At 41.8% G+C, this 16773-nt stretch overlaps 1 protein-coding gene across 1 annotated transcript in view; it reads left to right on the top strand.

Moving 5' to 3' along the window:
• The window catches only part of LIN52 (lin-52 DREAM MuvB core complex component), a 109463-nt gene extending 98812 nt beyond the window's left edge, over positions 1-10651 (top strand). Inside the window, exon 6 of the mRNA XM_079129861.1 lies at positions 8370-10651. Coding sequence (XP_078985987.1) covers positions 8370-8425 — 56 coding nt within the window. The 3' untranslated portion in view covers positions 8426-10651. The remainder of the gene's footprint in view (positions 1-8369) is intronic.
• The last annotated feature ends 6122 nt before the right edge of the window (positions 10652-16773 follow it).

The following is a 16773-nucleotide window of genomic DNA, read 5'->3' as shown; positions in this document are numbered from 1 at the left end:
GTTCTGCACAAGTTTATGAGTATTGAATAAAAGTTCTAGTCCCCAGAGTATTAATCCATTGCTTTGATCTCATTGTCTTTCACTCAATTTGAGTTTTACCCTTGAAAAAGGAACCAAGTTGAGAGACTCTGCAACAGGCCCATGAGGCCCTCCAAAAAGAAAACAAAATACAAGTAGGTTTTTAGCTCTTACTTCTTGAACACAGATCTTTGAAGTATTTTGTTTTGTTTTTTTTTTCGTAGGGATAATAAGAAAGATTGCATATTTGAAATCTAGTCTTGTTTTACTTTTAAAAGAGGGCAGGGCAAGGAGAGTTGTTGGAGAAACACAGGCTTTTTCCTGAATACAGCATTTTTCAAATGCCTGACAATTAAGATTCCTTTACTTCTGCCTTCAATCTTCAGGCATCATGGCTGACACTTCCCATATTTTATGTTCCTGCTTGATGTTTTATATTCTGAAAATAAATCTGTTGACTAGATATTTCTGTCCTTTTTTTTCCCGTTGTTATGAAAAGCCATTAAAATTATTTTCCATATTGGAACTGTCCACATTTGTTTACCTGCACTTTGAGTCCTGATTTTTCTTTCTAATACTACTTCTTGGATAAAACATTCTCTGGAATTGGGCCTTACTAAGAGTTGGAAAAAAATGTTTAACATAAAATTTTCTTTGAAGTTGCTGGAGGAACCAGCCTTTTTAGTAACTGTCACAAAGTCAAAACACCCAATAGAAGAAGAATCTGGAAAGTATGCTCCCAAAAAGAATTTTTTTGAGAATTCTGAAGATGAAAATTTTGATTGTCTGTAATTGTTTGGTCACAGTATTAGCACCCAGGCTTTGCTTTTCTCAGTTGTATAGTGTCTCAAACTGTTTTGAAATGTTTGTGCTCAAAGAAATTCAGACAAAAACCTCAAGGGTTGTTTTAGTCAGCTTTTTCACTGCTGTGACTAAAAGACCTGATCAGAAGAATTGTGAAAGAGGAAGAATATTTGGGGGCTCATGGTTTCAGAGGTCTCAGTTCATAAACAGCCAGCTCCATTCCTCGGGGCTCAGTGTGAGGCTGAACATCACGGGGAGGAGTGTGATGGAGGAAAGCAGGTCACATGATGATTAGAAGCAGAGAGAGACTCCACTCACCAGATACAAATATATACCCCAAAGCCGTGCTTCCAATGGCCCACGTCCTCCAGCCACACCCCACCTGCCTTCAGTTATCCCTCAATTCATCTCATCAGGTGATTAAGTCACTGATTGGGTTAAGGCTCTAGTAACCCAATTGTTTCTCTTACATTGTCTCACGCCTGAGCTTTTATAGGACACCTTACATCCAAACCATAACAGAGCTGTTCTGACCTTCAAATGCCACTTTTATGTATTTTAGAAAGCAAGATTTCTACCAAATACTCTCACTTGTGACCACTTTCCCTAACAGTTGCTTGAGAATGGTTATTTGGCCTTTAGTACCTGCTGAGGGCCATCAAGTATCCCAATGCAGTGTGACTCCAAAAGACCCCTCCTCATCCAGTGACACTGTGTTCAGTTCCCAGCTCCTTCTGCTTGTAACGGTAGCACCAGCACCAGCTGCTCTCATTTTGGAGGCATTCAGAAGTGCTTGGTCCTTGACTTGAATTATCAGTCACTTAGTGGTCCTTTCTGGGCAGAGATCTGACATTGAACTGGAGCTCAGAGAAGAATTTCAGTCTGGCAGGCTGTCTTGGAACTGCTTTGCTGTTTGCCAGCTTTGTCCCATAGTGTCAGGAAAACTTTTCACTTTCATGCAGGACAGAAATCAGCATTATAAATCACATTGGTTTCTTTTCATTCTCTAAAGTACCACAATACTGTTAACAACTAACTGACATCAAAAGCAACATGGCGGACCAGGATTGGGGCTCAATGGTAGAGCACTCGCCTAGTACGCGTGAGGCACTGGGTTCGATTCTTCGCACCACACATAAATAAAATTAAGGTATTATATCCATCTACAACTAAAAAAAAATATTTTAAAAATAGCAACATGACTTTGGGAATAGTCTCTTTCTACCAAAAGCTTATCTTTGAATTTACTTTAATCTTTCTAATATCTTGTACATAGTAGGTAGGCACTGTTTGCTCTGGACAGTCACCCCGCTTCATGCTTCTGCACAGCACACACTGGTGACTGACTGGTCGATCCCTCTTGTCATAGCTGCACAGTGCAATCAAGAACCAAAGGAGTGATTTTTAAAGAGTCAAACCTATAAATATAACAAATGGCCTCATTTCTATAAAACATCCTCTGTGAAGCTAATTAAATAAATAGCATTTTAGCACATTGATATAAATGAAACCACGATTTTCTGTATTTCTTTTTGCTTGGGAATCACTGCCTCTCAGTAATAACTCAGCATTACTCAAGTAGGGTAGTTTTTGGTTTGTTCATGTTACCCTAATGTTTGTTTAGTTTATTATAGAGGTAAAAGCAGATGGTAACAAATAGCTAAGAATTAATGATGTCTGTTGATGAGGAACCTCCTTTAACATCCATTTCCTCAAGACTAGGCTAGCCCATTGTTAGGTTTGGGTTGATTGTCAAATGGATCCCAGGGTGTAGCTGATACTTTCAGATTCTTGAAGTTAGCCACAAGCTCATATCAAGATCACCAGCATTGATGTGCTTGGAGCTTGCTTGCTCTTCCAACAGTGTTTAATCCAACAGAGTATATTATCCAGATGCAAGACATTTGTGGTGCCATTTATTTTGCATTTGTAGTTCTTTAAAAAAAAAAAAAAGTCTAGGAAAGGAATTCAGAATGAGGAGAGTGGTTTTATTAGTTTGAAGGTGTCAGGGGTGCAATCTAAGATTAAGAGTATTCCATTTAGTAAACTAATAAAAGTTCATTGCAAACAATAAGACTTATCAATGAAGCAGATCAGATTCTAGTTTGATGAGTAACCAATTAATGAAACACCCCTGCACAGTTAGAAATGGAGTTTGGAGATACAATACACAGTGTCTGCTGCAAAGGGAACCTTTACTTACTCCAGAACTCTATTCCCATAGACCTAGAATACATTTCCTTAGAGAACTACAACTTGGTCTCATGACATCCTGACAGTGTGGATTTTTCTATTTTTTCATTTCCCCTTTCCTCTTCCTTTATTGTATGTAAAGGATGTTTTGATCAATTTCAAATGGTGATGGAATGAGAGAAAAATACTGATTTTGTGAAAATATTCCCTGTCTCCATTAGTGACATACTTTTCCAGTTATCTTTATAATCCCTTAAGTTATTTTGTTCTCTGCATTTAACAGAAAACAACAAATCTTCACATACCTTGTTCCATCAGAGAAGTCTTAGGTTTTTCATTTATCATTGTAAAATCAAGGATAGTTTTATAACTTTTGTACAGAGCTGCTACATATAGGGCATTATCTTTAGGAATAATTACTCTAAGAGAAATGACTCCTAGATTATTTTTCTATGCAGCATCTTGTTGCTCAAAGAAACTTCTTGTTGGAAATGAAAGACATGATGACCGAGAAGCTAGCATTTACTGAAAGCCTGTCAGACGTTGGTATTAATCCCACCTTGAACAGATGAGGAAACTGAAGCTCAGAAAGATAACCTGGGGACTTGCCCAGGGTCAGAGTAGGAGATGAAGTTAAAATCCAGGCTTGTTCAATGCTGAGAGCCCTGCCCCCTTTACAATATTATACTATCTCCTTTATTTCCTGGCCACTTATAGCAAGTCTCCTGAAAATGGCTTGTTACTCTTTCAGATATGAGCAAACCAGTGGAAAGTAACTCTTCTCTGCCTTGCAGATGTTTTTAATTAGATTGCAGCACAGGAATATTTAAAGCGGTTTAAAATTAAAAACCAAACATTATATGAGTTTCTTCCATTTCATTAAAAAGTTACTGAGTCTTTACATTGTTCCCTACATAAAAGTCGAGTGGAATATTATCAGGCAATTGCCTCAAAGTTATAATCTGGAAAAATCTTCCTATAATGAAACCCATATGTCATAGACGAAAGGTACAAAACCCTGGCAGAGAGGGCTGGTCTCAAGAGAGATGCTGCACCCAATCTCGTTAACTAGGGTGCCTCTGGTAATCCCTCATCCCCTCACTGGTGAGAAATCAATCTGTACCACTGAATCTTTTTCAACCAGCCACCAGAAAATTTACTGCAGAGAAGGCAGTTTGGGGATAGTCATTGTGAAAAGGAAGCCAGAGGCAAGGCTAAATGCAGGATGGAGGAATTGGAGAATCTCAAGAAGAGATCATATTAAACTCTGTACCACCTTCAGAACAAGCAGGCTGGAGTCCTCGCTTCAACCCTGACCTCTCTGAGTATACCCACGTATTTACAGCTGCCATGAACCTGACAGCCCTAGAGAAACTTCCAGGTGGGTAATAGAAATAGCATAAACCTGGAAGTTGAATGTAGTTTAGTCATTTGCTGCCTTTCAGTGTGTACAAGTGGTCATCTCTCCACACACACTGCAGCAATTCATGTGTTAACCCTATAGTGACAGTCTCCATTGTGACTTTCTGGGTTTGTGATCTGTATACTACATAGGAAAAACTCTAAATCACTACTTGCGTTGTGCTTTTCTTCTGCACAGCACACATCTTGGAGGCTAATGACCAGTGTGTTCTTCTTGGCATAGTTATTAAAATGGTAGCAGGATTGCCTTCCTGTTCAAGCTAGTAAACCAGAAGCAGATAGTGGTTAAATGTCACTAATTCTAGATTGGTTTTCTTTTTTTTTTTTTTCTTTTTCTTTTATTTTTATTTTTTCTTTTGGGAATGGAATCTAGGGCCTCATGCATGAGAGACAAGTGCTCTACCACGGAGCTACATCCCAGCTCCTAGGATTATTTTCTGTATACACATTGTGTGGGGCTGGTGGGCGAGGGAAATATAGGAGAGATCAGAGGAAATGGAAGTGCCAAGTTCAAGAACATGTGATCTTACCCTGGCCATTCATGCCAGAGTAAACCAACCTGTAATTACTGGGAAGAAGCAGGGACAGAACTAGGCAGAGGTAAATAAATACATTGTTCTCCTCTATAAGCAGGCAGTAGCTATCTCAAAGGTTTTTTCCCCCAAAGAGATTTGAAATCCTTGGTGGGAATGTTTTAGTAAAATACATTTACATATAAAACCCTCCTGGAAGGGGTGAGAGTGTGTGTGTGTGTGTGTGTGTGTGTGTGTGTGTGTGTGTGTGTGTGTGAGAATGAATGTGTGTGTGTGTGTGTATGTAGACAAGCAATATAGAATAGTAGCAGAAGGCTGTCTTCCTATTCCTAATGGGATTTTGTAGCAGCATGTGCGAGTTTGTTTCAGAAGTCAAAAATGAACAGATGTTGGTATAAATTACCTCTGTGTCTGATGTCTTGCAAATTAAAAGCGCGGTTGGCATCACTAAACAATTTCACTAGGTTTTGGGGGGGGTGCAGTGAGCGGGCGGTGATTACTGTAGCAGGTCGCTAAGAATCTTTACCCTGCAGAAGAGCAAGGATAAAGAAAAAGGGAATAAAATAAGGGCTATGTGAATTAATCAGAAATGTTAACATCTCTGATGACAAGCGAACAGGAGGGCACGTGCTCTGGAGCAGCCCCTGACCCACAGCAATTTCTCTGTGCACAAAAAGGGGTTGGTGCTTAGGCTCTGATTTATAGGGCACAGCCCTCTTTTAGGGAGCGGCTGTGTCACACATTCGTATATCTCCTATATGGGACTGGCAAGAAGGGAAACTTTCTCCCCTCCCATGTAGAAGATGATGTCTTTTGAATTACTTCTACTTTTACGGTGGTTTCCTGCAGCTCTGTATACTTGGATTAGGTTGAAGGGGGAGGAATGATTGAGTGGAAAAGGGGTTGTTAAAAAGGATTGGTTAAATTCAAGGAGAGCTTGCAACAGAGAGACTACAGAATCTCCATTTATTTTTCCCTTTTAAACCTTTTGATCCCTCCTATAATTGAATCTTTTTAATCTGTGTCTTAAAATATTGGTCATTCTTCCACTGGGGAAGAAAAAGTAAGGAATTGTAGAGGGTGTCTGAAGGGCAGCAGGCAGAAGTCACTCTAGACTTGAGGTTTGGGACAAGGCTGTCTTCTCATCATAATTCTGATTTACCACTGTCCGGTTTCCACAGTACCTGCTTCTAGCCATGTTATGGGATCATTTGATAACTGTATATGTTTAAAGTTCTTAATAAGTACTTGAGAACAGACAGGTAACTCATCCAGTAGAAATAAGCAATACCCAAAAGTATAAGCAAATTCCTGTAGGATTAGGCTGAGGAAAAGATTCCAAGGAATGGTGGTTTTAAGATTGTTAGTCCCTCTTATCATAGTCCTTCATTCATTCCCTCAGAAAATACTGAGGGTAGAACTTACCCACATGTGAAAAGGGTTGTGTTAATGAATGCCGCTATTCCAAGTATGTTCATTGCTAATATCCAAGAGAAGAGTTGGACAGGTGGCATTAACATATTACCCATCTTACAGATGAAGAAGGCAAGGCTTAGAGATAGTGTCCAACTCAAGGTGTCACCCAGCTATAAAGTGCTAGCACTGAAACTTAAACTGAGTTTACATCCTGTGGTCTTCTGGAAGAAGCCCCATGCTGCTTCCCATAGGCAAGAGAGTACTTGATTGAATTTCCTCTGGAATAGTTAGCCCTTGACCCCTGATCGCTCCTTCAATTTGGCATTATTTCCACCAAAGGAAAATATTTTTCTTGCCAAATAAACAAAGTGCATTAAAAAAGACTCCTACAGTGGAGAAACTGGAACACCAAGGACCACTAACTAGTCTTTGTTATTTGTCTATGTAAAGGAAGGAAACTAACATTCGTTGTGTTCCTATTAGGTTCTTTTGTATGTTACCATTCATTCATTCAGCTAGCGTTTATTCAGCAGATACAAGGTCTAGCACTTAACCGTCTTTGCCCTCAGTTCTTATATTTTAATGGAAGAAGACAAGTACATAAACAAGTATTTGTGTGCAAGTCCTAACTTTGTACAGTTTGGTGTAAATTCATCAAATGAATGAATGGTTGGTTTGATTTGGAACAGGGTGGTGTTGTGGTCACATGAGGCAAGACCCAGCACTGGGGCTTCCACTCCTGGCTAATAGAATTTCCTTTTCCTTTGTTGGAGCTCAGGAACTAGTAAAAGCTGGGAGGTGGATAGATAGCAGTTACCCAAAGCCTCCCTATGATGACAGTTGATATTGTGCAAAAAATGATTTCTTCATTGTACAAACAAACAGGCGACTGGCAGGCCAGTCATTCAGCACCATTTTTCTGGACTTTGGAAAGAAGGCCAGGGTGATGTTCTTCTCATTCCTTCAGGTGCCTCCCTAGCCACGTCACTTCTTTGGCCAGGATGGAGATAATGTCTTTTAGAGGCCATGGGCCACAGCATGCCCTGGGCCCACTGCATGGTTTCGGAAGACTTCTGGCCTCCAGGGCCAGCCATCAGAAACTTATGGCACTGCTAAGAAATCTGAAAAGATGACCTTGTGGGATGAGGATGAGAGGGTGTTTTACTGTGTATGCTTGTTGGGGATTTGCTTGACAGAGCTAAAACAGGGGTTTTCTGAAGTGGTCCTTGTAATCAAGAAATGTTTTGCTTTCATTTTGGAACCTTATATGTAGGAAAGTAGCTGTATAAAACCACTGGTGAGTACAGCATTCAAAGATTGATGATGCTGAAAGTCAGAGAAAGACACATAAACCTTGCCTGGCTATATTAAATACCTAAGAACTGACAATGCCAAGAGAGAGAAGACCAAAGCTCTATAAACCGCACTTTATTACTCCCATCCACAGACAAACTGCACTGAGGGAATATAAACCCTGTTACGTTACAGCATGCCGGGACAACCGCTACTGAGATGGGGTAATGACTCTGATTTTGATTTGAGATTTTAGATGTCTACAGACCAACAACCCAGAGAAGACTCATCTTGGTTGGATTTTAGCCTCCAGAGAAAACTCCATGACATAGTGAACATGGATGTTAGGTTAGATTCTTCAGAAAGAAAGACAGACAGACAGACAGATAGATAGAGATATTAAATGATTAAAAGGAAATTCCCTGGTGATTTTTTTAAGGTTGGATGATAATCTTCCCTTTTAGCCAACTTTAGGGTCTCTCTCCAGTTTTACTTGTCAATAGTAGTTTAATTGTTTGTTTTCCCTATTTAGGAGGTTGGTGATAGTTGAATGTGTTGTGGTAGCAACATGATATACAATTTAAACCAACCTGCATTTAAATAAAATCTTCCTAGATCCTTTTTTTTTTTTTTTTTTTTTCCCCCACATTTTAGGTTTTCATTGCTCTTTTGTTTGCTTTGTGATTCCAGCCAGAGAGATGACAAGGGGAAAATTCCTCAACATCCTAGAGAAACCCAAGAAGTAGCAGCAGCTCGTGGACAGGTGTCCTGGGGACTCTTCCCAGTGCAGCTTTTCCTCAGGAGAGGCCAGAGGCTGTACCTCAGGACTGCCCCTCTGCCCTGCTCCTGGCGCTCTGTGTCTCTGAGGAGATTCAGTGACCAGAGAAGAATCTGCTCTACCCAAGGATCATCACAGTTACTCCGTCAGCTTCTTAAACTTGGATATTGGTAACACCAGAGGTCCTATCATCCTTAAAGCTCAAAGTCATGCTTTTTCATTTCTGGAAGTGATTCAGGAGCCCCAGGATCTTCTAGTCGATTTGATTCCATGATGGCGAAGTCACTTGTGACACATTGATTGGATGGTTCTTTTGAGTTGAACTGGATCTTTTAGGAAGTATTTATGATGTGAGGAGATTAGAGACCAACTAGGTTCTGGATCAGACCATGCAGTCTGACCTGTGAACTCTCCAATATAAAATAGGTTCCAAGATGTTTCACCTGGAAAAACCAGAATCTTCTTGAAATTTATATTGGCTTTTAAATTCTATACCTCTCATTATAGTTCTACCCTCAACACTGTTCATTCCCCACCTCCCAGGCCTGACTCCAGGCAAGGGGATCCCTGAGTAGGGCGTCCCTCCTGGAATCAGCTTGAGAAGTGAAAGGTCCATGCTAGGTCGCATTGGGTTGCAGACCTCAAGACAAATATGAAGATGACCAACAGAACTTTTGAGCTCTGGTTAATCAGTTACAGATCTAAGTGAAGGAGTCAGTATGGCCTGATAGATAGGAAAAGGGCATGATTTATGGGAGTTTCCATTTGATTGAAAACTAGAATCCTAATCAATCTAGTGTGTGCTATGGGATGGTGACAATGTTTTGTCCACCTCAGGCCCTCATGGCACATATCAGATACTTCACAGAAATACACACACACACGCATACACATACACACACACGAAAGATGAGGAGAATTTCCTCAGTTAAATACAGTTTTTCATGATGTTCTTGGCCAATTATTTATAAAAACCCCAGTGTAAAATCAATTGCACATCTTCTGATGTTTTGAAAAGTACACAGGGTTTCCTGAATTTCATGGAAAGAATATTCCTGTGGTAATAATCGGAGGGAGTTTGGACACAGACTTGTAGTCAAGTTTGTGGTCTTGAATGTCTGCTAGCGCACAGCACTCTTCAATTTAATGGCTGGTCTTTAGCCATTTGATGACATTTGTGCTGATTTCCCATGCTAGAATTAACATTAGTTTTTACTCGTTTGTGTCACTTGACCATCCAGGTAGTCTTACTTGGGGGGGGTGGGGGGGGGAGAGAAATAATTGAGCGTGAGACACAAAGGGCAAGAGGGAAAAGGAAAGCATTCTTCTGGTTGGTTGCTACCCAGGAGGTCAGTTGTGGAGGCTTTGATTTTAAGTTAAGCTTATGACTGATGTTTCTTGATCTCCCTAAATGCGATTGACGAGCTTATGCGCATGTGTGTGATCAAAAAATAGTACCATTAACGTCAAATTTTTTCTTTGCTCTGTTTTCGAGAGTTGATAATGTCAGGCACTTTTACATGTTTGGGGAAATTGAGAAGTATGTGGAGAATACTGGGATACCTCCCCCAAACCAACTCAAGTCTGTAACCGGAAGCCAGGTAGTTGGTTTTCTGATCTGCTTTGGCCTCCTCCTTTTACTGTCATCTTATTCACCAGCACTTAATGTAAGTAGATGTTTTAGAATTGCGATATTTATTGGTTTTGTATTTGTCATCCTTAGAAATGTTAATGATGTATTTTTATATTGATAATATAAATTTATGTACAGTGTATACGTGTATATTTCAAAATGTTAGAGGATTGTACTTTGTATATGATGTTTTCTGTGTCTTCATAATAAATACGTCCCTTTTATAGGAGGGTGAATTTTTCCTCAAAGGGCCAAGGTCCCTATTTAAAGCATAGACCTCATCAAAAGATACAATTCTAGTGACAAATAACCCACATATCTCCCCCTTCACATCCTACAGAGTGATTTGGGGCTTTATTATCATCCACTTGGTTTCCTAGGTTTTCGTCTGTCCTACCAGCATCATCCACTCCCTGTAGGAGCACCTGGAAACCTGTGTCACCTCCCTGTGTCTACTGATAAAGTCTGGATTGCTCTACCCAGCATGTTAAGACTTTGCATGTAATCCTCATCCACCCTCCAGTTTGGTTTCCTTCCTCTGCCCTGTATCAAGTCTGTTCCAGTCCCTCTGAACAGTTCCCAGTTCCTCACTGGAGTGCCTTTGCCCATGCCATTGAGTTTCTAGAAAGTTTGCTTCCCTTTTGCCACCTGTTCAGCCTGCTCTTCCTGTAAACCCCTGATATCCCAGCTGGAATTGATCCCTGCCCCCCAGCATTCCTACAACATTTAGGTGTCCCGTAGTCCCTCTGGCTTTCAGCGCATTCCATCTTGTGTCTTAAGTGATCTAATGAAAGACCTGACTCCCCTGCCAAGTCATAAGCTCCTCTAGGTTGTGATTGCCTCCTTCACGTCTGGTTCTTTGAAGTGGGGTTCAAAGCTGTTTGCAGACTTCCAGTTAAACATGATGGAGTTTAAAAAAACATTTCTCTGCTGCCCACTAAAACTCTTAGCATTTTTTCATTTTCAACTCTGTTCCAGACCTAGAGAAGAGAAAGTACACATTAGGGCTATCGCTGTCATCCATTGATAGCTGGCCTGCCCTAGACCAAATATTGCCCTTCTAGAGAAAGCATTCTATGTTAAGGAAATAAAATTGCTAATCAGAGCAATTCATAAGATACTGTTAAAAGTTCAAAGAGATATTAATTGTGCTAATATCAAAACACCACTAATTTTTTATCTTTTTTATTATAAAGGATATTTATCACATTTTTTTATGGTACTGGGGATTGAACTCAGAACCCTCTATTACTGAGCTACAAACCCAGCCCTTTTTATTTCATTTTAAGACAGGGTCTTGCTAAGTTGCTGAGACTGGCCTCAAACTTTAGTTCCTCCTACCTTAACTTCCCGAGTTGCTGGGATTCCAGGCATTAATCATAATTTTTAGCATAGGTTTTAAGTAGACTTTTAGTAACTGCTCTTTTATTCGTTCTCTAGCATCTATTCACTATATCTGGAGTCACCCAAATTGTGGCATTGAAAATCGAACTGGTGAAAGTCATTCCATTGTCCCTACAGCTTCAGAAGTGTGTTTGGACCTCCACTGGAACTTTGTAACGAAGTGAAGAAATTTCATCTATCAGTGAATAATTTCATTTATAAGTGATAAATTTCATTTATCAATTCTGCTTCCTCCCAGATTAAGGCATCACAGAAAGATAAACAGAGTAGAACATGAGGAAATGATGGGCCAAGGTGGATAGTCCCAGGGATCAAATAACATTGTTTCTTAACAGCTCTCAACTATGCCTAACTCTGTCCTCAAGCATTTGGTTATATTCTCCATTTCTGTTTTCTTCATCCTTTGTGAGCTACAAGACTTACTACCTGATTGACTTCTGGGCTCAGTGGCACACACCTGCAATCCCAGCGATTTCAGGAGGCTGAGGCAGGTGGATTGCAAGTTCAAGGTCAGCCTCAGCAACTTAGTAAGACCCTTCTCAAAATGAAAAATAAAAAAGACTTGGGATGTAGTAGCTCAGTGGTAGAGCACTTGCCTACATTATGCACAGGGTCCTGGGTTCAATTACCAGTATTACAAACAATAACAACAACAACAAAAACTACCTGCTCCATGCATGGGCTTCATTTTATCAGAAAACCTTGTAACCCTGTTCCCAGAGAATGGGCAAGCAGTGGGCTCTCCAAAGTCAGTTCCTAAGTTCTGATTGGCCTGTAACCAGCTTTTTTTTTTTTTTTTTTTTTTTTAATCTATTTAGGCTTTTGGGTACTTTGGGCATGTGTCTCTGACTCTGCCTAAAGAGGCCACTGGCCTTCCTACCCTCTGTTTGACACTTTTTCTTCTAGACTAGGGCAGTTGAGGACTTCAGGTGGCACCAGATGCAACTGTGAGGCTCCTAGTTGGCGCGAGAGCTTGCAGAGCCTGTTAATTAGCACAGGAACACCCTGATGCTCCATTAGCTGGGCCAGGCATTCGGAACCTTCCCCTCCTGGGGGCCCCTTCCTCCTAATGAGAGCTGGGAGAAGGGCCCTCACAAAACACTGCCTCAGAATAATATTCCGCTTTGTCCCCACCAGTAACCAGGGCTGACAGGATCACTCTGTCCATTTCTCTTCTAATTAGCACAATTCCAGCAAGGCCTGAGCCAGCAAGTGGAGAAAAGCGATCAAAAGCGATCGGACAACCGTACCGAATCACAAACACAAAGAGGGCCATTCCCTGTAATTAGGTGAGACAATTCCTCAGTCTTTTCTCGGCTGGAGTTTGCCGCTAAGACTCTTGCTGTTTGGGTCCCAGCAACACAAGTTACATGTCTCCCTGGGACACTAATAAGCCCCAAATTGTCTTCCGCTTCACACAGCTCTAACCAGAAGACAGATGCAGGGTGTGGGGCAGGCTAATGGGGGACAGGATCTCTAAGCAACCAGCTGCTGTAAGGTTCCCCGACTCCAAGAGGCAGACACGGGGGCTGTAGGCTCGAAAGAAGAGCTGCCCTGGGCACAGCCAGGGCCCGATCCTTGGAGCCAGAGCCTAAAGCCCTTAGAATCCCGACCCTGGGGGAAGTCCACTCGCTCTCTGCCATTTGCCTTGCTCTGTCCATGCCTCTCTGTCCCCATTTGGCCTCCTCACCCCTTCTACCTGTCCACACAGCTGGTATCATGGGTAGCTATAACAGGGACAGTGGCACCATTGCTGGAGTTACACTGCAGCTTTCTGTCCAAGTACAGCTTCCACGTCGAGGTGCACCAGCCCTCGAAGAGCTCATATCCTGCAAGGGGCGCCTGCTCCCACTCTCGCCCTACTTTGATTTATAGCCCCATCACCTTCACGGCTCTCTCTTCTCCAACTCCATTCTCTCTCCTGGATGATTCCTGGCTTTTAAGACAGAAAAGTGGCCCATCAGCTGCCAATTCAAGAAGCCACAACTGGCGACACTCCATGTGACTCAGAGGTTGGCCACTTAATGAACAGAAACAGCCCCAGGATTGCAGCCCATTACAGGGATTACTTGGGGCAATGCAATGACAAACTTGGTCATAGCCAGGAACAAAGGAATGCAGGGGAGAGTGGCAGTTGGGATCGCAATTAAACTCTAGCTTTGAGCAGAATTGGCTCACATCTTTTTATCCTTATCTTGCCCTCTGCTTTCTGTTGATCTATACCTGATGCTTTTGAAAGTGACCTCAAGGAAACAATTATGTAGAATCCAAGGTGCCCAAAACTCAAGTAATCATAGTTGCTTTGTTGTCTGTCCGTCTTCTCTGAGACACGCTTAATGGTAAGATTTGACTTTTTAAATAACTTTTGGAAGATGTCAAAGAATTGGCCCAAATTTGCTCAGACTCCTACACCCTCTCTGGTTATAAACAGAACTTAGAACTGTAGTTGGCACATAAAAAATGCTTAAAAGGAATTTGTTGAAAGATGGAAGTGTACCTCCATAATCGATGTTATAGCCAGTTGTTGGTCTAAGGAGAATGACAGCTGGGATTCTGAGAGGGGCAGGGAGGAGCTTGTGCAAATCACTGTTTTCTCAGCCTCGGTCTCCTCAGGAACTTTTGTGCTTTAAAAGAGACAGCCCAGTGTTGTAGATAAGCACATAGACTTTAAAGTCAGGCTGCCAGGGTCCAGATCCTGCTTCTGCCATCTACTCACTATGTGACTGGATAAGTTACTTAACCTCTTTGCAACTTGGTTTGCCTGTTTATAAAGTGGGTCCAGTAATAGTCCCTAATTCCTTGAGTAGTTGTAGAGATTCAGTGGGTACTTGCAAAGTGTGCGAACAGTGCGTTGCATACCTTATCCATTATATAAACTGCTTGATGGGTCTACCTATAAATAGACTTGATATAATCTGTAATTTTATTATATTCATATTTGTTAAGTATTAATAACCCCTCAGGTAAAATATGCTAACTTTTGGTTACTTGAAATGGTTAAGCAGCTGGGTGTAGTGGCACATGCCTGTAATCCCAGCGACTCAGGAGGCTGAGGCAGGAGGATCATGAATTCAAAGCCAGCCTCAGCAACTTAGTAAGGCCCTAAGTAATTCAGTGAGACCCTGTCTCTAAATAAAATTATGTTTTTTAAAAAAGGACTGGGGAAGTGGCTTAATGGTTAAGCACCTCTGGGTTTAATCTCCAGTACCCCAAAAAAAAGAACAAAGAAAAAGAAATGTTTGAGCAGAGGACCATTTCTCTAATAACCCTTCAGAAAAGCTGACAGTTTTACTGATTGTTTTCAGCCCCCTCCTTCTGCCTTCTGAGACAACTCCATGCCAGCATCGATACCATTGTGACTGTGCAGACAATGTCACTAAAGACCATTTGTTAGTGATAGGCAAGGAAGAGGGAAAGCTGTTCTTTGTGACATTGGCATGTTTCTGAGCTGACACCAGGCTTACCATGAGCTTTTAATCATTATGCTTCGCTGGGTTTTGTAGTCCTGATATTTTCTGAGCTTCCATGCTGTTCCAGTCACTGCCCAGAAACACTTCCTGCTTATTTTGTCCTCCCCTCCACTAGCCCTTCCACACTTTCTCCAGATGCTTCTCTGTGGTCAAGTCCTTACTACCTTTCCTGGACTGAGCAGGGTCTACTGTAGCCTCAGCTCCTCTGAGAGCCCATGGAAAGCAGCCTGTCCTGATTCTGCAGCCTTCAGCCTCAGGGTCAAGCTAGGTCGAAGGTCACGCCCTGGGGTTTTGCTGAATGCAGCCAAGCCCCAGGAGCCACACTGGCTCGGGCCAGCAGCTCCACACAAAGGAGCAGCTGAGAAGAGTCAAGGTGGAAAAGTCACCGACTTGAGGCCTAGTGGAAATGAGAAGGCCCAGCTGCTGCTGTCTGGGGCAGGGCCACGACGGGCTCAACCAGAAATGGAAGAATGGAAGAAGGTCGAAGGAAGGTTGGCTCCCCAGAGCTGCCTTACCCTGGCCTCCTGCTCTCCATCGTCTGTGTCTACTGCCACTGTTTTCTTCACAGCCATGCTACCCAAGATGGAATGACCCAAAGACCCTTCAGATATGCAGCTATCGAGGAAATTATGGCACGTTCACATAGTGAAGTATTAGAAAGCGATTTAGTATGTTTGCAAAGAAGGTAAAATATCACAGAAGAAATGATTTTGTCATGAGGATAAGTGAAAATTGCGAGATATAAAATTATAAAGACAGCAGGATCTCCAATTTGTAGGGAAAAAATTGGAAGGAAGTAGACCAAGGTCATAATAGTGCTTTCTGCCTTGGAAGATTATGGGTCATTTTTATTTTCCTCTACAGCCTGTATTACTTTTATAATATAAGGAGAAAGAAAGCCTCTGGAGCTGTATGCAAATACCCTGTCCATAACTCAGCCTGTTAACATGCACCTGCCTGCACATACAGTTTACCAGTGACCCATGTGCATGACAAAGGTGATGACATTTGTTCTTAGATATGCAAATGTATATCATTTGAGAACCAAGTATTTACTGAGTACCTACTAAGCCTCCGGCTGTGCCCTAGACATCACAAGCATGTAGAGAAAAGCCACTTGTTCCCTAATCATGCTGGTTGCCACCCCTCCTCACATTTCCATCCACAGAGCCTTTGCCCAGGGATAGAAAAATATCAGTCTTGCAAAATTACCATCTTGTCCCTTAGTCCATCCCTACTCCGAGAAAAGTATCTCACCAAATTTTGCTGTGGAATCTGAGGGCTGAATTTCCCAGCTCTTAGGTATGCAAAACATTGCTTCAGATGTGTTTGACAGTTTTCTCACTTCCTTCCCAGTTGGGAGAGGAGAAGAAGATGAATTGAGGGTCAAGGGGAGGAATGGGTCAGGGCAGAGTCTGGAATTATGTTTTCATCACAGACAGCCAATCAGAGATACTGCCCCATCAGAAAAGGGAGCAAAAAAGTGCATTTCAGCAGTGAGGTGGCACATATCTGTAATCCCAGCAGCTTGGGAGGCTGAGGCAGGAGAATCACAGGTTCAAAGCCAGCCTCAGCAACTTAGTGAGGCCCTGTCCCCAAATAAAATTAAAAAGGGACTGGGAGCTGGGATTGTGGCTCAGTAGTAGAGTGCTTGTCTAGCATGTGTGAGGCACTTGGTTTGATTCTCAGCACCACATATAAATAAATAAAATAAAGGTCCATTGACAACTAAAAAGATATTTTTTTAAAAGGAAGGGAACTAGGGATCTGGGAATGTGACTCAGTGGTTAAGTGCTCCTAGTTCAGTCC

The sequence above is a fragment of the Sciurus vulgaris genome, assembly GCF_902686455.1.
Source record: "Sciurus vulgaris genome assembly, chromosome: 2".
NCBI lineage: Eukaryota > Metazoa > Chordata > Mammalia > Rodentia > Sciuridae > Sciurus > Sciurus vulgaris.
The sequence above is the reverse complement of the archived record's forward strand: the minus strand, read 5'-3'. Positions and strand labels throughout refer to the sequence as shown.